Source organism: Lipotes vexillifer, unplaced genomic scaffold, assembly GCF_000442215.2.
Source record: "Lipotes vexillifer unplaced genomic scaffold, Lipotes_vexillifer_v1.1 scaffold1106, whole genome shotgun sequence".
NCBI lineage: Eukaryota > Metazoa > Chordata > Mammalia > Artiodactyla > Lipotidae > Lipotes > Lipotes vexillifer.
This window is the reverse complement of record NW_006776601.1, coordinates 310,010-335,680: the sequence shown is the minus strand read 5'-3', so window position 1 is coordinate 335,680 and position 25,671 is coordinate 310,010. Positions and strand designations below refer to the sequence as shown.

The following is a 25,671-nucleotide window of genomic DNA, read 5'->3' as shown; positions in this document are numbered from 1 at the left end:
GGTTTTCACTCTGTTCTTTCTCTGTGTCCTGTCTTCCTTCCTGTCTCTAATCCTTCAGGCCATTTGACTTATTTTATATTCTTTATCTACCTGAGGGTCCATAGATCATAATTGCTTGCTGTTGTTGGAGAAATAACCAACCTCTGGCAAGTGGGATTCTATGCACAATGAACTATACACATAGATTGGTGTAATGAGTTTAAATGGGGACCAGGAGAAGAAGCAAAACACACCATAAATAGAAAATGAGGATTGTGCTGATGTGTCAGGAGATCTGGGGTGTCAGAATGAAGCACAGAAGTGCACAATGAATAAAGCATCAGCAACTGTATTTGAAAATTGCTTCATTTTGTAACTGCTCCACAAAGATATTTCAATAACAGTACAAACCCATCTCCAGGTTTCCACCAGCCATTTCCAAGCCCACAGACATCCTTTTATACTCTTTGGCAGACTTCCCATAAACATTAGGTAAATTATCCTGTTTGACGGACAATTTACTCCACTATCCCATGTTCTAGTCCTATTCCTACCACACATTCCACAAAATCAATTATTTAATTTAGTCACTCAATCACTTAATAAATTCAGTTAATAAACATTTATTGTCTGTAGTATAACAGGTACTATGCTAGTGGGGATTACAGAAAATAATAAGATACAATTTCTGCCCTAAAGGAACTCAACCTACAGAAAGAAACAGACATTTAATGCAAAGAAACTAATATTAGAATAGATATGTATAGGACACAGTACATAGGCATAGTGTACAAGATGATGATTTTTGCCAAGATAAAGGGGTAAAAGAATGTTAAAGTTGCTTGTACTAGGGTTTGAAAGATAGGGAAATGTTTGTCTGGGGTCAGCGAGATATGTGTTAAAATATCTAATATGATATTCACATACACATTCACAGAGGCAGTGCCTGAATCTGTCTCTGTGTATGTACCTCTCGCTTAGTCTGAACATGAGGTACGGGGTGGAGCTAGGAGGCATATTGCACTGATGATTTGGCCTTTTTTTTTTTTCAGGCAGAGGAACGGACTAGATACTTCTCAGTCTTCTACCTCTCCATCAATGCAGGGAGCTTGATTTCTACATTTGTCACACCCATGCTGAGAGGTTGGGATCTTTTCTGAGGGACTCTGTATAAGCTTTACTCAGGCCAGCCAGAAATCTGTTCAAGGCTTCTTCCTGTCCATCTTCTCCTTTTATAAGGGTTTGAAAATCTGAGAGAATTTCTTTTAATCTTGCTTTGTCTGGCCCAAAAGAAGGATTGTGGATTAGGTGATGGGAAGAAAGAGGATGGCTATGTCTATGACCTCAAAAACCTGAGCTTACAGAATAGAACATCAAAGACTTAAGATTCAGGATTAATTTGTTTTGTTTTGTTTTGTTTTCCTGCAGGAGATGTGCAATGTTTTGGAAAAGACTGCTATGCATTGGCTTTTGGAGTTCCAGGATTGCTTATGGTGATAGCTCTTGGTAAGTGCAGTGGGGCAAAGGAAACTAATAGCCACTGATGCCTTCCACATGTAAAGCATGATGTAAGCACTTTACACAAACTATTTCATTCAGTCCTCACACTAACCTATTAGGTAAGTGTTATTGTAGGGGTTTACCCTAGACGTTGGAGATAAATTAACTGAATAAAGTCAGAAACCTCAAAAAAAGTGCCCAAGGTTACATAACTAATAAGAAGTTTCCTAGAGAGCTTTAAAAAAGACTGATCCCTGGACCCTATGTAGGACTAATTAAATCAGGATCTCTGTGGGATAAGGCCTTGGCTTCTGTAATTTTTTAAGTATCTAGGTGATTCTAATGTGTAGTCAAGGTTGAGATGTACTGATCTACACTACAGTATATAATGAAGCAAGGAAAATAATTAATCCTTCCTTTTGAACTAGCTTATTTCATCTGATGGTTATTTATCTGGTAATTGAAAGACTTTTAAAATTCGTTGGGCCTTTTAAAGTAGCTTCTAGGTTTAGCTGTTTCTTTTTTTTTTTTTTTCTTGCGTTATGCGGGCCTCTCACTGTTGTGGCCTCTCCCATTTGCGGAGCACAGGCTCCGGACGCGCAGGCCCAGCGGCCACGGCTCACGGGCCCAGCCGCTCCGCGGCATGTGGGATCCTCCCGAAACGGGGTACGACCCCGCGTCTCCTGCATCGGCAGGCGGACTCTCAAGCACTGCGCCACCAGGGAAGCCCGGTTTAGCTGTTTCTGCCCTGCTCTGCAGTGCTCCCAAGAAGTTTGCTCTTAAGCAAAGAGAATAAGAGGAGTTGGATAAGTAGGGGGAAACTGATGCAACTTAGATCAAGTGGCATTCTCTTTACCACAGGGAACCCAGCAATGGAAGTGGAAGGGGGATGTGTGTGTTGCTTAGTTTACACAGCCTAAGGGGAAACTTGGACATGATTGTTTCTAATCATTGACCTGGAAACCTGTTCTCACTCTGAGCCTTTGGGTGACACCCCCCACTGGAAGATATCCAGTCCAAACACAGAAAGAGCTCAATAGAGGATAAAGAGCCCAGAGACTCAATGTTCCATCTGATTATTTTCTACCGGGGGTGGGGGGGGGTTGGGTGGGGCTAATATTATTATATCAGATTGCAACTCCAATTCCAAGGAAATTTATGCGTAATACCTGGAGCCCTGTGATAATACATTCTCTGCTTCCTTCTCCCTGTGAAGCCAAATATTTTTCTGGTTTTCCTCTGATTAGTACTATATCTTTTTCTCTGGATCATTGCATAATAATATTATTTACATATCAGAGTAATTATGAAGATCAAAAGAGATGCTGTAATGGAAATGTTTAATAAATTATGAAATGTTAAATAAGTGTTAGCTGTCATCACTAGTCAGCTGCTTCAATTTTCTGGGTATGAATAAATAAGTTCTCTGACTTTTCACTATGATTTAATTTATTCATTTGATTTTTTTCACTCATTAATTTGATAGACATTGACTTAATGAGCCATTTATGTGTCAGATTCTGTGCTAGGTATTGGGGTCACACTGGTGAATTAGATAGCTACAGAATTCATGCTTTCAAAGAATTTATTTGGTCCAGCAGGAGGAGGGAGACAGATAAGAAAACAGGAAATTTCAATATAGTATGATCACTGTCACAGCTGGTGAAATACAGAGAAAGCTATAGGAACACATAGGAGGGATATCTGACTAAGACTTTGAGGGTCAGGAAAGAAATGATGTGTAAGGTAAGACCTAAAGGATTAGCAGCAATTAATTCAAAGATTAATCAAAGAAAAGATAGAAAGTGAAACAGAAATAGGACACGGTATCTGTAAGACAAGGAGATGAGAAATAGTATGACATATTTGAAGGCCTTAAAGGAATTCAAATTGCCTGGAGCATAAATGGAAAGATAGGAGAAATTGACAGAAACTAGATAATGAAGGGCCTTTTAACCTACTAAGGAATTAGAACTTTATCAGGAGACTAGTAGGGAGCTTCAAAAGGATTTTGAATAGGGGAATGATGGTTAGATTTTTATTTTTTAGTGGTATTTCTGACTGTAATGTGGAGAAAGAATGGGTTAAGGGTGAGACAAGGATACCCTTTGTCTTGATTACTGAATTTTGGTACTCCCTTAAATTTTGTGCTCAAGGTGAGTGCCTCACTTAGCTCACCCTCCTTGGCCCTGACAGAATTGACAAACTTGATATTAGATGTGTGAAAGTAAGGGAGAAGAAAAGCCAAGATTGAATGTAGGGCTCTGGCTTGAGCAAATGGTAGATAGTAGGGTCATTAACTGATAATAAGGAAGAAGAGGTTTGGGGCAATACCAATGAATTTAGTTTTGGACATGTTACATTTTAGATGTCCTTGGAATATTTAATTGGGAGTATCAAACATTTATTTGGAAATACAGGTTTAAAGTTCAGAAGAAATGTTTCGGCTATAAAGATCTGGAGCTATTAATATATGGGTAGCAATTAATTCATGAAAATAGATGGAATAACTAAGAGATAATAAGAGTAGGGTAAAAAGACAGCAAGGATAGAACCGTGAGGAACACTGGTATTTAAAAGACAGTCAAATGATCTAAGCAACAGGAATTAGAGATAAACAAGTTATGGTACCTATTTGCAAGGAATTTTATTTTCCTGGTGAAGATACAGATAAGTGAACAATGAAGTTCTGTTCACTGTGATAAGTGCAGAAATAAAGATATCTACAAGGAAGTGCAGCAAAGGCATGAGTAACTAGGTTACACTGAAGTTATTCAAATAAAGATTCACAGAAGAAAAGTTGGGGAATGGCTCTCCAGGTAGGAAAAAACCAGTGCAAATGGAGAGGCAGAAAACAGAACATCGTATTTTGAAAAGCAGGGTGATTTCATTAATGCCAGAATCAAATTAAGGGGCAATCTCTATGGCATAAACCTTTAGAATAATGTTTCAAATTTGTATGGGAATGAGTCTTAATGTAATGAAAACTTAATAATGATTATTTTCTCCAATATATAGATTGTCAATTCTTTGTTATGTATTTATATTATTAAATGAGATTTTTCAGTGTTGAGCATACCTTTATACAAGCCAGCATTTACTTGTAAGTTCTTGTATTTCCTTTACAATAAAAATGTGTTAAGGGTCAAATTTTGTATTTGAATTAGGTAAAGGGTTCAACAGTTAACAACAAAAAAAGACAGGCAAAGAGGGGAAACCCACAAATGAGACTAAGAAGGAATGGCCAAAGTGATAGTTGTCCTACCTTGGCTACCAAGAGGATTTCAAGAAGGGACTCATTCAAAGTAACAAATGTTACTGACTGGGAAAGCAAGATAAGGGTGGAAAATGTCCATTAAATATAGCGACAAGAGGGTCATTGATTTGATGATATCATCTATGGTAGATTGGTGGAGATTCGAGACTAATTAGAGTAAATTGGGAAGTGAATAAGAGGGATGAAAGGGAAGACGGTGTTTATAGCTGAAAGGTGACATGGAGTCAAGAGAGGATGTTGAGCATGCTTGAATGTCATTAGGAAGACTCCAGTAAAGAAACATGTTGAAGATGTAAGATAAAACAGTATAATCAGTATGAAAGCACACATGGCACAATTGCCTTTATACAGGAGGAGGAACATCAATCACCCTCACCTAAATAGAGAGAGGAGAGGATGGGTGTGGATACAGAAGTTAATAGATTTGGTGGCAAGAAGTTGAGGGGGTTTTCATTTGAAGCCTTCTATCTTCTTTGTGAAGTAAGAGGCAACGTCTACTAGTGGGAGGAGATGGTAGAGAAACTCAAGGTCCCTACTCAGCTTCTTTAGTTAAGTGGCCTTGAAATTTAAGTGTGAACTTGTCAAGGTCTTCCTTTTATCACTTCACTGTCACTTTTTAGACCAGAATTCCTGAGAATTTCAGCCTCTTTCTAGGATCATTCTTAGTTTCAAGAGCAGTCTATTTCCTGTCCAAAATCTTCCACTTATCTAGATACCTCTTTATCTGCCCACTGGTCTCCCAGGATTAGCATTCTTTCTCTGAACTATTTTTTCTATCAACAATAAGAAGGCTGTGGTAGGTAAAGGGTGCTATTTAGAGAAGCTTTGGGGAAACTGAGAGGATAAAGAAAAAGTGGTAGAGTGAATCTGACTGAGAGGAATGGAGAAATTAGAAAGTTAAGATAGAGAAAAGTAAGGTGATTCAGTCATTCTAGATGTAAGGATATTGGAAATTGCTACTGGTCACTGAGAAAAGCATCTTGAGTAGAAGATCTACTAGAGGGGCATCTTGCTAGAGCTGGGAAGTCCATTCAGGAGGAAAGTACATCTGGGAGGGTACCAAGATGGAGGTTTCCCACGGATTTTAGTTAAATGTAATAAACTTGAAAAAATTTTACTTTTTTATAATTATCAAACTAATATCTCATTGCTGGTAAAATAAAGGAGAAAATAAGAAAATTAAATTCACCTATAGATAACTGTGGAGATGTGGTTAAAGGTTAAAGATGGGCGTTGAGGGGAAGAGAATGAGCTCAAGAACAGAAATAGAACAGAAAAGAATTTTTCATAGGAATAATGAATAGTGGTTAGAGGATAAGGTGCCAAATGGAGAATAATGAAAGGTAAAGTGGAAAGCGGTAGGTTGAGGGGGAGCTCCATTGCAGACAGGGGCCACCTCTTTTTTATCTTTATTACCAGTAGTATCTAGCACAGTGTGTAATGCAAGAATGAATGAATGAGGTGCTTTATGGTGGTTAAGAGTATAGATTCTTGAGTCAGGCCTCAGGTCAAAAATGCAGTTTCTGGCATTTTCTTGTACAAATTGCTTAATTTCTTTAATCCTTGATTCCTTCATGTGTAAAATAGAGTATTACAAATTTTGTCACGTAAAATCAGTACTGAATGTAAAATGCCTAACACTTTACATATAATAATAAATCTTCAAGAGATCATTAATGATAATAATAACCACCAGGATAATAATGAATTTGGGAAGGCCTTCCATGCTAGGAGTTTGGGCTTGTTAGGTAGGTCCTGGAAAAAGGATTTTAAGTTGGCATCAGATAAAAGAAGAAGAGAACAGGACTGAGAAACTAGTTGGTGGCCATTTTGATAATGCAGGGTAGAAGTTGTGAGGTCCTACACAAGAGTCACAGCAGTGGTGATGCAAAAGAGGGGGCAGGCAGGAAATGCACTGAAGACAGAGGGTCAGTGAAAGTTGCTAATATGTCAGATGTAGAGATGAAGAAAGAAGAGTGAGAATTCAAAGGTGACTTTCATTTCTGTGATAACAGGAAAGTCTGAACACTGACCATTTTGGCTCCCATAGTTTTTCTAACTCTAAAGTCAGATAGCGTCAGTCATTTCCCTCCCTTTATGAGATGTGCCAGTTACTCCCATATTTCAGCATTCTGTCCTTAGTGTTTACATACTGAATGTGCGAAATGAGAAGCTAAGAACCTTATTTGTCTATCAACTGCAGTTGTGTTTGCAATGGGAAGCAAAATATACAGAAAACCACCTCCTGAAGGAAACATAGTGACTCAAGTTGTCAAATGTATCTGGGTAAGTCCATGAATTGTTTACCTACCTTTTTCAGTCAAAGGGAAATAGATGCTGTGCTGAGCATATAGGCCTTCAAACATGGCTTCTCTCAATGACCTCTGCTCTACTTCTGTGCTTTTTGGCAAACCTGAGATTAATCGGTCTTCCCTCTGTGCCTCTACTTAACCATTAAGTTAAAAATAATGTAATCGTTTTTAAAAATGGGCAAAAGTCTTCTGAAATGTAGTTATGTATGTTGCCAACAGAAAATAAGGATAGGTAAAATTAGATTTAAAATATTCTGAAATTCAATGCCTGATGAAATCAAAAGGTTGGAGTAAGTCACTTAAGAGTTATGTGTGTTTGAGGGAAGAGATAATGAATTGGAAAAAGCAGGGGATGTTTTTTTGGTCTCTCCTCTGATATCTACGCTCTGCCCTAGTTTGCCATTTCCAACCGTTTCAAGAACCGTTCTGCGGACATTCCAAAGCGAGAGCACTGGCTGGACTGGGCAGTTGAGAAATACCCAGTAAGTTGGAACTGCAGAAACATCTGATGCCTCCATGTAGTCTTTCCTAATGTCCAAACTGATTCCTTCCTGCTGTATTTGACCTCTTCTCTTACTGTTCTGGGCCACTTCTACTCTAAGCAAGAAAACCCTATCTGGCAATTCAGCCTGTTCCTTCTCACCCCTTCTTGCAGAGGCAGCTCATTATGGATGTGAAGGCACTGACCAGGGTACTATTTCTTTATATCCCATTGCCGATGTTCTGGGCTCTTTTGGATCAGCAGGTAAGAATGGAGACACAAAAGGGAGGGGACATGGGAATATATATATATGTACAGCTGATTCACTTTGTTATACAGCAGAAACTAACACACCATTGTAAAGCAATTATACTCCAATAAAGATGTTAAAAAAAAAAAAAAAGAATAGTTCTTTTGAAAGCTACCCCTTCTTCCTCCAGCCCCTTCCCTCTCAGAGAAAGGAATTTCTTTTAATAGTATCTGTTTGCCCTAGGGCTCACGATGGACCTTGCAAGCCACCAGGATGAATGGGAATTTGGTGAGTAGAAGAGATTTTTCCAGAGAAGTCTATCATTTTCTTTATAATCCATATTAAGGAGAAATTTCTTTGTGTTTTTGCCTGAAAACTGACATAAGATCATAAGAGATGTGCCTTTAGCATGAAGATACTGAGTAGGCAAAGTAAAGAAAGCAAATCTAGAAATAAAAAACAGAATCTTATCTTTAGAAATCAGAAATGTAAGGATGGAAATATTTAAATGTATACAAAGAAGCATTGAGAGGATAGCAAATGAAGTGATAGAGCCTGGGGAAGTGGATGTTTTCTTCCATTTAAGCCTGGCCAGGGCACAGCAGGTTTGATTGCTGCTACAACACAATTGACACCATCTCTTAGGCAGGGCTAACAGCAGAGGACCCAGAGGTGGGAAATTTTGTACATGGATACAGAAATAACGGGAAGATTGTAAACATTATTTCCTCTTTTTCCAATTTCCATTCATTGGCAAAAACTCTTCTCTCATTTGTTCCCACTTCCTAGATTATTGTATTGTTTTTCGATCCTCTCAGTTGTGAAGAGGGCAGGGTAGAATGATGCCAGGGTTTTATGATGCCAGTCTGTTTGGAGCCTGCTTAATATAATTTCACCTTTTTCCTTCCCCTGGCTGTCCAGGATTTACCATGTTTGTCCTCTTTTTGACCTCCTGGAGAACAACTTCAGAAACACTGTGTGTCAGTGGGAGTCTTCACCCTAACCATGATGTCTTGTCCGTCATATTATTACCACCTACGACTGCAGTTACTGAGATTAATAAAGAACATACTGACTTTATTCTCTTTTAAGTTAAAGAAAGCATAGTGAACAGAAAATAAGATTCTCCCTTTAGCCCATCTGCCTTCAGGAGACATAGCCTAAAGCCATTCCCAGTCTCTTCCCCCCCACACACCCCACGCCCACCCCTGGCATACCCTTACAAGGATAATAGTGATCCTGAACCAAAGACCTGATAGATTTTACCTTATGCTTCTCACCTGCTAATTAGCAAGATGGTTGATCTAGGCTTTTTTTTTGTCTTTAGGCCACCATCTTAATGTGATTTGTTATCATGTTTCAGGGTTTTTTTGTGCTTCAGCCTGACCAGATGCAGGTAGGAGACTTCTCTATAGTCCCGGGTACTTATTTCTTTCCTCATCTACACCATTACCTGTAGTAGTAGGATTACCAACCATAATTTGATGTTTTTTTCCTTGTATGCTAAGGAGAGCTAAACATAGGGATGAAAATATTCTCTTTAAGCCCCACACTTCTCTTTCACATCCTCTGTTAAGTAAGTAGCTCCTGATCGACTCCAGGGAGACTGAGTTTTGAGCTCACAGGGAAAATATAAGCACTGGATTTTTTTCCATGTCAAGTATCATGGAAATATTGTCAAAGAAAGTATAAGGCTTTGTTGTGTGAGCAACAAAATCAGAATCTCTGTTTATTGGTGACTCCCAGGTATTTTTTAAAACTCTTGTTCAACAATCCCCAGTTCTTTCTTCTCTCATTCCTTTCTCCTGGCCATGACATTTTTCCCTTGGCTGTGGTGCTGAAGAAGTTAAGTGAAAATGGGAGGGGAAAGCTCCCAGTTGATTGACAGAAAAACAGGTTCAGAGTGAAACTGGTTCCTTGGGATATTTGGAAGATAATGTGCTATGCAGGGGAAATAGAGTCTTGGGTGTAAAGAGACTGAAGGATGTGGAATCATTCTGTACATAGTATGATGAAAGTGTGTTTGGATGTGAGAGAGAGTGCACACATGCAAATGAGAGCACATGCTCACACTCATGATAGAAGAACATTGTAACTAATCCTTTTTACCATGGTGTTACAGGTACTAAATCCCTTTTTGGTTCTTATCTTCATCCCATTGTTTGACCTTGTCATTTATCCTCTGGTCTCCAAGTGTGGCATTAACTTCACGTAAGTGCTCACTGTGCCTATGTTGCTCCAAACTGACTCAACATTTGCCCAGTTTGATAAAGAGTCAATATCTTTTCTACTTAGTGATGATTTGTTTTGATTTATCATTTTTCTGCTTCTGTTTATCCATGTTAGATTAAACGCCTGTTAATACTGAAGGACGGGAATTAGATCTAATTAATTCTTATGATAGAGAGTCCAAGCCATTACTGCAGACTTACGTATGTGATGTTGAAGAGTTAGGACTATACTTCATGGGAAGTCAAAAGTATGTGAGATTAGGCTCCTAAACCAACTTGTTGCTTTGTTCTTGAAAGTTGCCTCTTCAAAGAAGTCCAATGCCTTTGAGGATAACTAATTCCTTTAAATCTTCCACTGTCCCTATGAAACAAATGGGGGACCTCATAAGAGTGGGGATAGAATTGTCCCTAATTACTGCTTTCCCCCCGCTTCTAAACAGAAGTGTTATTCTTTGTAAAGTTTGACAGAGGAGGGTGTTAAGTCTTCTCTAATTTCTGATTTAATAGCAATTTCCTTTTGATAACCACTTACCATATTCAGATGACCTTTTGTCATTTACTCATTCATTGAGCAGTTTATTGAGTTCAGCACCAAGTGCTATGCAAATGTAAAAGCACAAATCTTGCTCTTAAGGAGTTTACTCTTTAGTAAGGAAGCTAGAAAATATGCAAGGTTAATTATTGCAACAAGGTGAAATATGTTAAGTGCCCTAAGAAGGAAAGCAAAGTGCCAGGGAAATGCAGAGATGGAAGAGAGAGGCCAGGGTCAAGAAAGACTTCTGAAGGAGAGGAAAAGGAGGTAATAATATATAGTGACTGGTATATGGTAAATGTTCAGTAAATCTGACTATATTACTATTATTTTTTGTTATTATGACATAATGAATTAAAAAAAACCATAAGCAAAGATAGAGGGAAAAATTTGGTGCATTACAGAGAACAATTCAGTATAACTCAAGTAAAAGTAGAAAGAAGGTTATATGAAGGGGAGGCAATACTTTGAAAAGTAATTGGGACCAAATTAGCTAAGCTTAGGGGGTTTAGATTTTATTCTTTAGAGTCTACAGTTTAGCTATAATTGTCTCTTTCTTTCCCCTATAGATCACTTAGGAAAATGGCTGTTGGTATGATCCTAGCATGCCTGGCCTTTGCAGTTGCTGCTACTGTAGAGATAAAAATTAATGTGAGTACAATAAATCTTAAGCCATGAGGGCAGGACCATACCTATTTTGTTCACTTTTCTGACTTGTTCAATCCTGATTCCCTGGGCCCTAAGCACAGTACCTGTTTTAAAGAAGGTGCATAATAAATGTTTGTGGTAAATGAGTAGATACAGGGGTAAAGCAGCAGTGCAAAATGAAGCCCACCTTCCACCTGAGTGATTCAGAGTATATTGTCAAGGAATTTCCAAACACCGGTATCCAAGATATATAACCATCTTTTAGATAGCTTACCAGGCACTCAAACAAATAACTTTTGGCAGATTGAATAGCCACTATTAGGGAATGATGTATGAGGCCACAGCTGAGTCAAAAGGCATGGAGTTTGTTACCTGGCATCAGTGCTTGCTATATTGAGCTGGTGTTTCCCCCTCCAAACTGCCTTCAGAGTTTTCTAAGCCAAATGCTCTTTAGAGGTAGGAAACTGTGTCCTCCTGACTAGATGAGCTAGGCTGTCGAGAAAGGACTGAGGTATGTGTTTTCATGGTATCTGAAGGGTTATTTGTTGGTAATTCTAACATGTGTTCTCTGTCCTAAGGAAATGGCCCCACCCCAACCAGATTCCCAAGAGATTTTCCTACAAGTCTTGAATCTGGCAGATAATGAGGTGAAGGTTACAGTGCTGGGAGATGAAAACAACTCTCTGTTGGCAGAGTCCATCAAATCCTTTCAGGTGATGTATGGACTTGAATGAATCAGAAACACATTCAGATTATGTGCCAAGGCAGCAGCATAATACAGTGGTGAAGAGCATGCACTTGGGGAGTCAAACTGCCCCAGTCCAATTCCTGATTCTGCCGTTCCCTAGCTATAAGACCCTGAACAAGTTTATTTGATCTCTAAGCCTCAGTTTTAGCATCTGTAAAATGGCAATAATTTTTATGTCATAAGCTGTTGTAAGGATAAATATTATATGTAAAGTGCTTAGCATAATGTCTGGGACATTGTAAGCTCTCAATAGGTTGTAATTTGTGTTATTATTTCAAACTGCCTTGTAACACACACCCTGTGGAAGAGTTTGGCTTGCATATTTTCATTACTATATTATACATATTCTGAAATATTCATTTAAAAATATTTTTTAAACAATAAAAGTAATATATGTTTATTGTAGAAAATTGGGGAGTATGTCAAAAGATATAAAAACCACCTATAAATCCATCACATGGAGATAATCATAGTTAGCATTTTTGTATAAATGAATAAACAAATTTTTAAAAAGTGTTGAAACACTATATGCTGTATTGACCTTGATTTTTTCTTAACATTAACCGTCATAAGCATTTTCCCATGCCCTTAGGTAAACTTTGAGAATGTGATTTTAATGGATACATAATATTCTATTCTGTGGATATAACATGGCTTAGTAAAATACTTCCTTATAGGTATTTAATTTTTTTTGTTATTATACATAATTCTATAATGAACATCCGTACTCATAAATCTTTATTCAAGCCTCTAATTACTCCTATGGTATATTTCTAGAAATGGAATTACTAGGTTAAAGGGTAATGTTGAAAGTATCTAATGAGGTCACCTGCCCTGGGTTACTATGAGATTGTGATGTCCAAGATGGGGTAGAAGGTGAGTGTGACAGGCTCTTCATTCTATAGAAAATGCCACACTATTCCAAACTCCACCTGAAGACAAAAAGCCAGAATTTCCACTTCCAACTGAAATATCACAATTTGTCTGTCTACACTGAGCATTCTGTGGAGGAGAAAAAATGGTACACTCTGATCATTCGAGAAGATGGGAAAAGTATTTCTAGCATGATGGTAAGTTGAGGAATGGCCTAGTTTCCAAATTATCTTAGAGTACAATGACTGGGCTCATCAATATCTTACCAAGGATATGAATGATGATCAAAGTTTCTGATTATCAGTTCCCTCTTGTCAGCTGTAACTGATGTTTACTTCCCTCTATTGTAGGTAAAGGATGAAGAAAACAAAACAACCAATGGGATGACAGCCATGAGGTTTGGATGCCAAGGAGACCCAGGCCTCTCTGTTCTCTTGAATCTTGGGTCTCTTCTGATCTGTGGGGCTTCACATGAAGAGACTTCACATTCTACTTGTCTTGTACAGGGATTCTCTTCCTAAAATGTCAAGAGAATTAGTGTCAGAAGGCATTTCCCAGGGCAGTGAGAAGCATAGATTCAAAACCAGGTCTTTTGGCTTGCTTTCTCATGTGGTATTCAAAGATGACCCTGTATTTATGTACCCGCCCTGTGCTCTGCAACATAAATCTCTTCTGCTGAATTTTATCCACTTATCTTGCTCTTAGGAAAATAACTGAATTCTTTCCTCTCTGTGATCACCAGAGAGAAATTTAGAAGTAAGCAAATAATCCTCCCTTCGTTATTGGTAGTTGAATATCTTTTATAGTTACTGTGTTTTTTAAGTAAAATTTAAAATAAACCTATAGAGGCCTCGTCGTTTAGTAAAGGCAACACACTTGAAGTCAAAAGACTTGGTTTTGAATCTATATAAGGCTGAAAGTCTTGTTAGCCTGGGACATTTACAGAAATGGAGCCTTGAAGGAGTCACCTGCTCACTGGGGCAGGAATCTGACATGAAATAGACAGATGCATGTGCCTATGGCCATCAAGATTAGATGGTTGCTGTTGAGAATAGCATTTTAGAGGAGAGCTTTCAATAAAAAGTTTGAATTTCACTGAAGGGTGGAACAGTCATAATAATCTGCTTTTGCATATGCAGCTTCAGAAAAAGTAAACAGATGAAAAATAAGTAAGACAACAATGAGGATAGGACTTCCCTGGGTCAGAGAGCAATGGGAACCTCCAGGAAGGATGAAAGGGAGCAATTTCTAGGTTAGTGCAGGATGATTGAATGTCCAGAGATCAATATCAAGGATTTTAGAGGGAACTGCCCTTCTAATCCCATGGGCCAGGGACCAACGCAAATGCTACCAGAAACCTAAACTGAGGGAGCAATTTAGCGGCCCGGGTTCAAAAGACTAGAAAGATGGTTCTGGAAGAGTCCAGGGTTATCTGCAGACCCAAAACAATGATAGCTCAACCTACTGTGGGCTGGGAGTCTGAGTTTTGCATAAGTCAAATCAGACTTCATTTGTAAGAAGATAAAGTATCAGTTTTATATAAATACTGGTATGTATTTATACATACACACACACACACACACACACACATAATTATTTTTCTTAGTGGAGTCTCAGTTGATGAATTACACCATTAGAAGACTGAAAGAAATTAGGTGCACCTAAGGTGGGTTAGTAAGGAGACTCGGACTGCCATGGGTGATCACAATAGTGTCATCCCAGCTGAAATCAGGTGAGAGTGTGGCAGATAAAAAGCTAATACCTGAGGAAAGAAAAAGTTAGGGACAGCTAAGACTACTGATTGCTTCTTACATGTGAGTTCATTTATTCACCCAGTTAACAATATACGTCACGTACCTTTTATGTGCCAGCCACTGTTCTAGGCACTAGGCATATAGCAGTAAACAAAACAGAAAAGGCCCCTGCCCTTTTATCAGGTGGGAGAGTCTGATCTGTAACAATGTCTCTACCCTTAGGTTTGTTAACACTTTGCATGAAGAGATCAATATCTCCCTGGGTACAGATACCTCCCTCGGTGTTGAAGAAGACTATGGTGTGTCTGCTTACAGAACTGTTCAAAGAGGAGAGTAAGAGCATTACCCCTGTAATTTTACTTTTATCAACAACTGTTTTTTAAATGCTTTCTTTGCATATAGGTGGGAGGATTAGGTATATCTCAGCTAATTTTAAATATACACAGATTCCTGCTCTCTTTCGACCTTTGCCTCCTTCCCTCAGTCTGACCTTTTTCCGCACAGATATATCGAGACCACGCTTGTTGTAAAGGCCATACTGTATAGTCAACAAGGCCATCTCTGGGAGGTTTGCCAGTTTATTATTGGCTCCCACTCCTACCCTTTGGTAACTCCTATTAACACCTCGTTCGAGCTTATCCTTTCAGGTTCACTGTTTTATGCTGTTCCACTAATTCATAAGACTTAGAAGAGAAAAATTCGTAAAATTTAGATGAGAAGACTTAGAGTCTGAAGTTCACAAAAGAAGACAGTTTGTGCCTTCTGCATTCAGGTTTAAGGTTAAAAAAAAATTAGCCAACAGACAATGAAAAGCTCAGATCGGGGTAGAAAAAACCTGGCATGAAAATAATTCACCCTGAGACTCCTCTCCTCAAAGAGAAATGGTAGCTTTGCTGATTGATTCACCATCAGGAGAGAGATGAAATCACTCTTTCGATGAAATCCCTCTTTCCTCCAGAGATGGGAATGCTTTTCTAAACTGTGATGTCTATTCTAACCTAAATTTGTCCTGTTCCAGATATCCTGCGGTGCCTTGTAAAACAAAAAATGAGGACTTTTCACTGAATTTGGGTCTACTAGACTTTGGTGCAGCTTATCTGTTTGTTATTACTAATGTAAGTAGCTCATGGTCACCCTTACTCTCTCCTTCCATATATCTGTATCTACATTTGTGTCTATATAACTATATCATATCTATATATATAAATCTATATCTATCTGAATCTGTATCTATCCTGGGACCCAAAGAAGACTGTGGCAAGACAGCATCACATACTTATTTCTAGTGTAAGGTGATAGTTTCTATAGTGACTTTAGAAAACCTACTAAGGTCTTCATGAGGACTTAAAAGAGATAACACTGGCAACAGGCACAGGGTCTTGGGGAATGGTAGACATAATTTATCTTGAGTCATTGCTATGAGGTGACATGGTCTGCTGCAGTCTCATTATGGCCCCAAGAAAACAAAAATTGTTTGACTGACTTCTTGACTGATTCCACATGTGGGTCTCCTAGCTCCTTGGAAACATCTGCTAGCATATCACAGTCTGAAATACCAAGACTGGTAACAAATGTCAATTTCTACACAAAGTTTGGGGGGTGAATTAACTGTGCTCCACCAAAAGCAATTGTCTCAGCACTAAGGACATGACACCTCTGAATTTTAATTCTGATGTGAATCTTGCTTCTAATTTTATTTCATTACTTTTTTTGTGTGTGTGTGGTACGCGGGCCTCTCACTGTTGTGGCCTCTCCCATTGCGGAGCACAGGCTCCAGACACGCAGGCTCAGCGGCCATGGCTCACGGGCCCAGCCGCTCCGCAGTATGTGGGACCCTCCCGGACCGGGGCACGAACCCGTGTCCCCTGCATCGGCAGGCGGACTCTCAACCACTGTGCCACCAGGGAAGCCCTATTTCATTACTTTTGACATTGTATTAAATATAAAAAGAAGACAGCGAATAAGAAAAAGATGGAAACTTTCTAGAAGTGTGATGAGAATAATCTGTAAAGTATTTTTATTTTAATTAATTAGCATGATATCTTCAGTATGCCATTTTTTATTACAGCTTTATTAAGATATGTCATATACCATACAGTTCACCCACTTAAAGTGTATAATGGTTTTCAATGCATTAACATACTCAATATATATTGTATATTCAATACATATATAGAATATATTTTCAGTAATATATGTTCAATGGTTTTTAATAAATTCACAGAGTTGTGTAATTTTAGAACATTTTCATCATTCCAAAAAGAAGCCCCATATTCATTAGCATTTACTCACTATTCCCTCCCATACTCTCTAGCACTAGCAACCACTTGTTTACTTTCAGTCTCTATAAATTTGCCTATTCTGCCTATTTCGTATAAATGGAATGTTATAACATGTGGCCTTTTGTGTCTGGATTCTTTCATTTAGCATATTTTTTAAGGTTCATTCATATAGCATACATCAGTACTTCATTTCTTTTTATTGCCCAATAATATTCCATTGTATAGGTATAACACATTTTATTCGTATATTCATCAGTTGATGAACATTTGGTTGTTTTCACCTTTTGACTAAAATAAATAATGTTGTTATGAACATTCATGTACAAGTTTTTGTGTGGACATATATTTTCACTTCTCTTGGGTGGAGTTGGGTCACATGGTAACTCTATGTTTAACCATTTGAGGAACTGCTAGACTTTTCCAAAGTGAACGTACATTTAACATTCCCACCAATAGAAGGTGGCAATTTTTCTACATCTTGGCCAACACTTGTTTTTCTATCTTCTTAATTATAGCCATCCTAGTAGGTATTTCATTGTGGTTTTTATTTATATTTTCCTGATGACTAATGATGTTGAGCACCTTTTTATGTACTTTTTGGCCATTTGTAATCTGCTTTGGAGAAATGTCTATTTAAATTCTTTGCCCAGTTTCTAATTGGGTTGTGTTTTAATTATTGAGCTGTAAGCATTCCTTATATATTTTAAACATAAGTCCATTATCAGGTATATGATTTGCAAATATTTCCTCCCATTCAATAGGTTGTCTTTTTAACTTCCTTAATGGTGTCCACTGAAGTACAAACATTTTTAATCTTTATGATGTTCAATTTATCAATTTTTTTCTTTGGTTGCTTGTGCTTTTGGTGTTACATCTAAGAAACCATTGCCAAATCCAGTGTCATGAGGATTTATGCCCATTATTTTCCTTTAAGAGTTTTATAGTTTTGCCTCTTATATTTAAGTCTTTAATCCATTTTGAGTTCATTTTTGTATATGATGTGAGCTTGGGGCTTAACTGCATTCTTTTGTATGTGAATATCCAGTTGTCCCAGCACAATTTGTTCAAGACTCGTCTTTTCCCGTTAAATGGTCTTGACATTCTTGTCAAAAGTCAGTTGACCAGAAATGTGAGGGCTTATTTCTGGATTCTCAGTTCTATTCTATTGATCTATATATTTATTCTTGTGCCAGTACAATAATCTCTTGATTACTGTTATTTTGTAGTAAATTTCAAAATCAGGAAGTATGAGTTTTTCAACTTAGTTCTTCCCTTTAAAGATTGGTTTGGCTATTATGGGTTCCATGAATTTTCATATGAATTTTAGGATCAGCTTAGGATCAGAAGCCAGCTGGGATTTTTGAGAGGGATTGCACTGAATCTGTAGGTAATTTTGAGGAGTTTTGCTATCTTAACAATATTGTCTCCTGGTCAGTAAACATGAGATGTTTTTCCATTTATTTAGGTCTTCTTTAAGACCTAAATTTTTCAACAATATTTTGTAGTTTTTAGAGTACAGGTTTTACATTTATTTTGTTAAATTTATTCCTAAGTATTTTATTCTTTATTTTGCTGTTGCTAATGTAATCATTTTCCTAATTTCATTTTTAGATTGTTCATTGCAAATATGTAGAAATACAATTGATATTGATCTTGTGTCCTGCGACCTTACTGAACTCATTTGATAGTTTTAATAGTTTTTTAATGGATCCCTTAGGACTTTCTACATACAAGATCCTGTCATCCGCATAAAGAAGCTTTACTTCTTTCTTTTCAGTGTGGATGACTTTTATTTCTTTTTCTTGACTAATTGCTCTTGCTTGAACCTCCAATACAGTATTGAATAGAAGTAGTGAGAGTAGACATCCTCTTAGGGGGAAAGCATTCAGTCTTTTATCACTAAGTATGTTAGCTGTGGGGTTTTCATAGGTATTTATCAGGTATCAGGTTAAGTTCCCTTCTATTCTTAGTTTGTTGTGGGTTTTGTTTGTTTTTTACTATGAAGGGGGGAGGTTGAATTTTGTCAAATGCTTTTTCTGTGTCTATTGAGATAATCATATGGTTTTCTATTGATACGGTATATTATATTAATTGACTTTCTGATGTTAAACCGACCTAGCTGTATTAGTTTTCTAGGGCTGCTGTAACAAAGTACCACAAGCTGAGTGGCTTTATCAACAGAAATTTATTTCCTTATAAAGGCTAGAAGTCCAAGATCAAGATGTTGGTAGAGCTGGTTCCTTCTGAGAGCTGTGAGAAAGAATCTGTTTCGGAGCTTCCCAGGTGGCGCAGTGGTTGAGAGTCCGCCTGCCGATGCAGGAGACGCGGGTTCGTGCCCTGGTCCAGGAGGATTCCGCATGCTGCGGAGCGGCTGGGCCCGTGGGCCATGGCCGCTGGGCCTGCGCATCCAGAGCCTGTGCTCTGCAATGGGAGAGGCCGCAACAGTGAGAGGCCCGTGTACCGCCAAAAAAAAAAAAAAAAAAAAAAAGAATCTGTTTCATTTAGCTTCCTTTAGCTTCTAGTGGTTTTCTGGCAGTATTTGGTGTTCCTTGTTATATAAAAGAATCACTCCAGTCTCTGCCTTCATCTTCTCATGGAGTTCTCCCTGTATGTTTGTCTATGTTCAAATTTCTCTTATGAGGACAGGACACCAGTCACATTAGATTAGAGCCCACCCTAGAGACCTCATTTTAACTTGACTAATTCTATCTGTAACAACCCTATTTCTAAATAAGGTCACATTCTCAGGTACTAGGGGTTAGGACTTCAACATATGAGTTTTAGGGGGACACAACTCAACCCATAACACTTGCATTCCTGGTGTTTTCCTTCTGTCTCTCATATACTGCTCAAGATAGAGGCTATATATATTGTTTCTGAATGCCAGGATAATAAGCATCTAGAGTAGAGATCATATATTAGAGGCCTAAGGGCCCAGTTCGTCACGTAGTCCTGTTTTGTTTGGTCTGTACAGTCTTGGCAAAAAATGTGTAGAAATTGCTTGGTAGCACAAGGATAAAAATACAATGAGGGGATGGATATAAGACCATAAAATGTTTTAGGCCAGGAATATTTACTTGAGACTCCTGACAAGCCCATTTCTTCTTTCCCTTACTAAGAGCACCAGTCAGGGTCCTCAGGCCTGGAAGATGGAATATATCCCAGCCAACAAAATGTCCATCGCATGGCAGCTACCACAATATGCCCTTGTTACAGCTGGGGAGGTCATGTTCTCTGTCACAGGACTTGAGTTTTCTTATTCTCAGGTAGGTTTTTGCAAGTGGAAGGTGGAGGTGGAGCTGTTGCTCAGAGGATGGAGTTTTAATCCTGGCACTGCCTTAATTAGGTATGTGACCCTGGCCAAGGCCTCCATATTTTTTGGCCTTAGATTCCTTATGGTCCTGAACAGAATATCAACTTGACTCCTAGGATAATGGCAGGCTGGATCCCTGTGCTGTTTGGAATCCAGAAAAGGATACTTAAATACTAAGAATAAGGGCTATGGAATCAAACTGCCCACATTCAGATTTTGGCTGCACACCTAATGTGTAACCTTGAGCAAGTATATCTCTCTAATGCTATTTTTCTTTACGTATAAAATAATAGTAATAGAACTTATCTCTTAGGGTTGTAATGAAGATTATATGATATAATGAATTAAAATATTCAGTTAAGAGCTCCATCTTATTGTTACTCTGAACATTATTACCATCCCCTGAATCAATGTGATAGCTGAACTTAGTAGGGGAAGTTTTTGTGGGAGAAGTTTTCTGGATAGATGCATGGGGCATGAGGGTGGTGTAGGGAGTTTGTTCACTAACAAATTTGTGTCCTCTCTAGGCTCCCTCTAGCATGAAGTCTGTACTCCAGGCAGCCTGGTTGTTGACAGTTGCAGTTGGGAACATCATCGTGCTTATTGTGGCACAGTTCAGCAGCCTGGTACAGGTATGGACCTAAGGGAAGCAGGAGCACGTGTCTACCCAAGGATTTCCCTCCAACTTCCTCTGCTCTCTCTTCCCCCTCCCCTCTGTCTCCCACATTCCCCACTCAGCCCTCTGACTTGAGATGGATTAGATACCCACAGACTTTGCCAGAAAAATAGACATGTAAGTGGCAATAATGACTACCATAGGCCCATGCAAGGAGAGGCCAGTGAGCCCTGTCTTCTCCTGCCAAAGCTCTTCCTAAACAGGTGACCCTGGGTAAATCTGCTCCCCAGTCCTCGTCCTATAAAGATCCCTTTAGTTTCAGGTTCTCCATATTCTTCTCTTATATGTATTTCTTCCTGCAGTGGGCCGAATTCATTTTGTTTTCCTGCCTCCTGCTGGTGGTCTGCCTGATCTTCTCCATCATGGGCCACTACTATGTTCCTATAAAGCTAGAGGATATTCAGGGGTCAGCAGATAAGCAGATTCCCCAAATCCAAGGAAACATGATCAACCTGGAGACCAAGAAGACAAAGCTCTAATGACTCCCTGGACTCTGCCCAGACCCCAATTCCTGACTCTGATCTTGGCCATCACCATCTTTAAGCATTTTTTACTCCGACTTTTGGTTAGAAGAGAGAAGTAGTGTCATATCTGAGCTAATCTCCTCTATTTTTCTCCCATGATAGAGGCAGTTCTAGGACTGGGTTTTTGAGTACATTATAGCAAGGCCCCTGAGACTCTATGTCTTCCCGTTTCTCAGTGAACTCGGTAAACCTTGTGTAGTGTTGCTGAAGCTGGCCTGCTACCTCCAAATGGCTGTGAAAAACACAAATGTATAGTTGAGGTTAGTCTCTGTGCTTATCAAAGTTATGTAGGAATTGTTTTACCTGCCATTTAGAACTGATGACCCCACTTTTTGAAGTGCTGATTTAGAAGCAAAATTGCAGAATAACAGAGAAATGGTATTTCAAGTTTCTTCATTAGCAGTGTAATTGTACTGTGTACAAGGACCTCAAGAATTGGTATGTCTGGTGTGATCTGGTTCTGGCTTCTCAGGTATCCAGATTTGATAGGACCGTAGTTAATTTTTCAGTACAGATAGTAGGAAACAATGACATTTTATTAACACATAGGAGAAGATATATCTTTCTGATAATTACAGTATTTTGTCTACTAACCCAAATCCCCTTTCTCACTACTGATAGATATTTGGAAACCAAATTAAAGATAGTAAACATGGTTCTGGAAAAGAGAACAAGTATAAATTGGAGAAGTCCTGATGAGCCATTTCTTCTACAGTATACATTCTTCTTAGGGACTACAATGTTTCAGCCCTAGAGTACGCCCTCCTGTGGACAGCTGTGTAGACACTAATAATTTTCCACCCCTGCCTTTTCAATGTTGTTGGGCCAGCTTTGTCTTATTATTACATCATCTTGCTTATTGCAACAGGTACTTAATAACAATAGTATTTTTATGAATATAACTTCCTTTTGTATTAGTACTTCCTTCGGCCTCAAAGTAGTGGATCTGTTTTGATAATTTTTCCTGTTTTACTTTTCCCAAAATTTTTAAATGCCATTTCTTCATTTAGGCCTGGATTTTCCTGTTTATTAAAAAAAAAAAAGTTATATTAATACTCTAGGTTTGAGCTTCTAAAATGGCAGTGCTCAATGGGGGACATGGTCCCATATCAGGATTCTAACAAAATGTGGGGGTTGAGGGAAGGAGTGGTAGAACATGACAGGTTTTTGTTTGTTGCTGTGTTGGTGAAAGAAGTTGAGAAATATTACCTTGCACACAATGAATGAATCAGTGGACAGACATGGGAATATCGTGACTCTACAGTGTATTGCTGGGGGAAAAGTTCAGAACAGTTGTCCTAGAGAGCCTCATTTCCATTGGTTTTGCTCTATTATTCTCATCTAGAACTGTGTTGAGTTAGTCTCACGTTGTAAATGTAACAAGGAAAGTTGCTTCAGTTTCCCAAGCTTTAATACTCTAGTCTTAGTTACCAAGTTTTCCGAAATACCGAAGTGACAGCAACACCATCCAGTTTCCACAGATATCTTAATGTGAACCTGACTGTGCTTCTTCAGAAGATTCTCTGTTCATTTTTGAGCAGCTTTAACTCAATCTGTTCTATGAACTATTGTTTCAAGAGATAGTAACAGTGCTCTGTGAATAAAAGTTTTTATGGATAAATAACTTTTGGAAATGAAGCATATATATCTTCTTAACATTTGCATATTAAGGATTCTGAGATATCCTTCAGTAAAGACAAAAGACACTTTGTTTCGTTTCACATGGTATACTGTTTTGCAGAACACTGACTTGGGAAAAACTGGCAGGAAATTCTTCCTTATGTTGAACTGAAAGCTTTCTCTTTGGAACCTCCTACCATTGGTTCTTTCCTTTATGGCTAACAAGAATAAGCATAAACCTCTCTTTTATGCAGCAGAATTTCTGCTATTTGGAGAGAATTTTCATGTCACCTCCCCAGTCATCAAGTAAGTATTCATCAAGCTAAAGATTCTCAGTTTTTTTTCATGGCTCTTCACAGGGCGTAGTCCAGTCCTTTCACAACTGTTTTTCCACTTCTGAAAAATATCCTTTCTGACATGTAACAGTGGGTCAGAATCCCTCTTAATATGTGATATCTGAAGCCAAATATGTATGACATTCCAGAATTGGTCGGACCAGAAGAACTACAACCTGCTTTTCTCCAAACAATACACTTCTGTTAATGTAGCCTTAGGTAACATTAGATGTTTTTGGCAACTTCATCACAATGTAGGCTTACATTTTAATCACATGGTTGGTTAAAACCTCAAAATTTTTTAAGAGAGTTATTTTTTTATTCAAATACATCTTTGAGTTTCACTATATGCCATTCATTGAGTTAGGTGTTGGAAAAACAAAGATGAGTAATCTGCTATACCTGTGTGCAAGGTTACCTCACTTATCTTGACTAGCTGTCAAGATCTTAGAGAGTACACAGGGCTTGAGGAAGTAATGGAATACTGAGGAAGAGCAAGAAGGACAGTATGACAGGACTGGAGTAAGTAAGGTGTAAAGAGGTAGAAGATGCAGCCCCAGGAAGCTAGGGACCAGATTATGTGGGGCCTGTGGTCATGATAAAACATTTTGATGTTATTCTAAGTGAGCTGTGAAACCGTTGGAGGTTTAGAATATGGGGATGACATAATCTGACATTCTCTAAGATCAATTTGGCTGCTAAGTAGAGAATTGTCTGTAAGCAGGAAGGAATGGAAGCAGGGAGTCCAATTAGTAGATATTTATAATAGTCCAGGGAAAACATGATTGTTATTTGGCCAAGGTGGTAGCAGTGGAGGTGGGGAGAAATGGCTTGACTTGGAATAAATTAAATTATCTTTAAGGTAGGACTGACACGAATTGAATATGGTTTGCATATATGATTTGAAAGAAAGAAATCAGTGCTGACTCTTAGATTTGAAGGCTCGAGTAATGAGGATGAAGGTGCAATTTTCTGAGAGTAGGGAAGACTAGGGCAAGAATAGATTTGGGGTGTAAAGTAACTAAGAGTTTTGTGCATGTTGAACTTCAGATGCCAATAAGGTATCCAGTTGGAGATGTTGAGCTGGCAGTTTTTTGAGTCTGAAATTCAGTTAAGAGCCTGGAGCTGGATATATAAACTTGAGAGTCATCAGCATATAAACGGTATTTAAAGGCGTAACACTGGAGCAGATATCCTAGGAAGTAAACGTATATAGAGAAGAGGTTCAAGGTCTAGTCCTGGGGTTTCCCAACATTAGAGATCTAGAAGAGGAGGATCCAGAAAAGGTGATGAGAATGAGTGATTTATGAAGTAAGAGGAAAACCAGGAGAATGTGATTTAATTATACATTGTTTATTACAATAAGATGAAACTAAAATGAAAAAAAAAAATCTTTGACCTAAAGGAAGCACATGTTCCTCTTAGGAAACCTGGGTTCTGGTAATTTCTATGTAAGTTTACCTGAATTCTTTTGCCTCCATGGTTTAATTCAATTTAATGGAACTTTTTTTTTTTAACCTGAGAGACATTATGTCAGAAGCTATGGGAGAAATAAATTGGAATAAATAGAGTCCCTACTCTTAAGGAGTTTGCAGTAGGAAGATAAGGCATGTACCTAAATAACTATCATGTAAATAAAAATTAGTGTAATAAATTTCATTTGTTTAGCATTTTACTTTTCACATGCATTATTTCAATCCTGTTTACTGAAGACAGAATGTCACCTATACCAAGGAAATTACAAAATGTTACGAAAATTCATAAGAAGGAGAGATTACTTCTGGCCACGGGAATTAGGGAAGGATTCATGGAGTAGATAGTGTATTAGGCTTGACCTTGAAGATGACTAGAATTTGGACATGGAAGCAAGGGACAAGACAGCATTGCAGGTAGAGAGTCCCTCACAAGCAAAGGTGAAGAGGCAGGAATACAAAACATTGGGAAAATGATGAGTAGCCTGATTTGTGTGGAGTAGAGTGTGTGCAGAGTAGTAGTGGGAGATAAGGCTGGAGAAGTATATAACAATATGTTGGAGTCTTCCACATCCATAGACATAAACATTAACACCAATTCTTTGGCTCCTTTTTAATGCCAGTGATCTCCATTTTACTTTATCTAGGGTAACTCAGTCATCCTCAAACTCAACTATATCTTAAATTTAAACATACCTTGAAAGACTCTACCTCCAAAATCTCCAATTTTGAGATCTTCTATCCTTCTACAACTTTTCCTCCCCGTCTCTATTGAACGCATTGTTCATCTTCATTTTAACCTCCATTGACACATCTCAGTTTTCTCATACTGTGTGCTAGTCTGGCCATGAAACTAGCTTGGAC

The 25,671-nt window shown here is 38.3% G+C and overlaps 1 protein-coding gene across 2 annotated transcripts in view; it reads left to right on the top strand.

Moving 5' to 3' along the window:
• Positions 1-21,935, top strand: part of SLC15A2 (solute carrier family 15 member 2) — a 34,802-nt gene extending 12,867 nt beyond the window's left edge. The window contains exons 6-22 of one of the 2 annotated variants that reach the window (XM_007450499.1): positions 1,032-1,122; positions 1,408-1,485; positions 6,960-7,042; positions 7,464-7,550; positions 7,724-7,813; positions 8,043-8,087; positions 9,163-9,195; positions 9,922-10,010; positions 11,132-11,213; positions 11,789-11,923; positions 12,864-13,028; positions 13,182-13,228; positions 14,808-14,918; positions 15,604-15,700; positions 19,987-20,133; positions 20,708-20,812; positions 21,159-21,935. In XM_007450499.1, the coding sequence (XP_007450561.1) occupies positions 1,032-1,122; positions 1,408-1,485; positions 6,960-7,042; positions 7,464-7,550; positions 7,724-7,813; positions 8,043-8,087; positions 9,163-9,195; positions 9,922-10,010; positions 11,132-11,213; positions 11,789-11,923; positions 12,864-13,028; positions 13,182-13,228; positions 14,808-14,918; positions 15,604-15,700; positions 19,987-20,133; positions 20,708-20,812; positions 21,159-21,335 (1,662 nt within the window). In that variant the 3' untranslated portion in view covers positions 21,336-21,935. The remainder of the gene's footprint in view (positions 1-1,031; positions 1,123-1,407; positions 1,486-6,959; positions 7,043-7,463; positions 7,551-7,723; positions 7,814-8,042; positions 8,088-9,162; positions 9,196-9,921; positions 10,011-11,131; positions 11,214-11,788; positions 11,924-12,863; positions 13,029-13,181; positions 13,229-14,807; positions 14,919-15,603; positions 15,701-19,986; positions 20,134-20,707; positions 20,813-21,158) is intronic. The other variant, XM_007450500.1, reaches the window with a different exon arrangement.
• Positions 21,936-25,671: the final 3,736 nt, after the last annotated feature.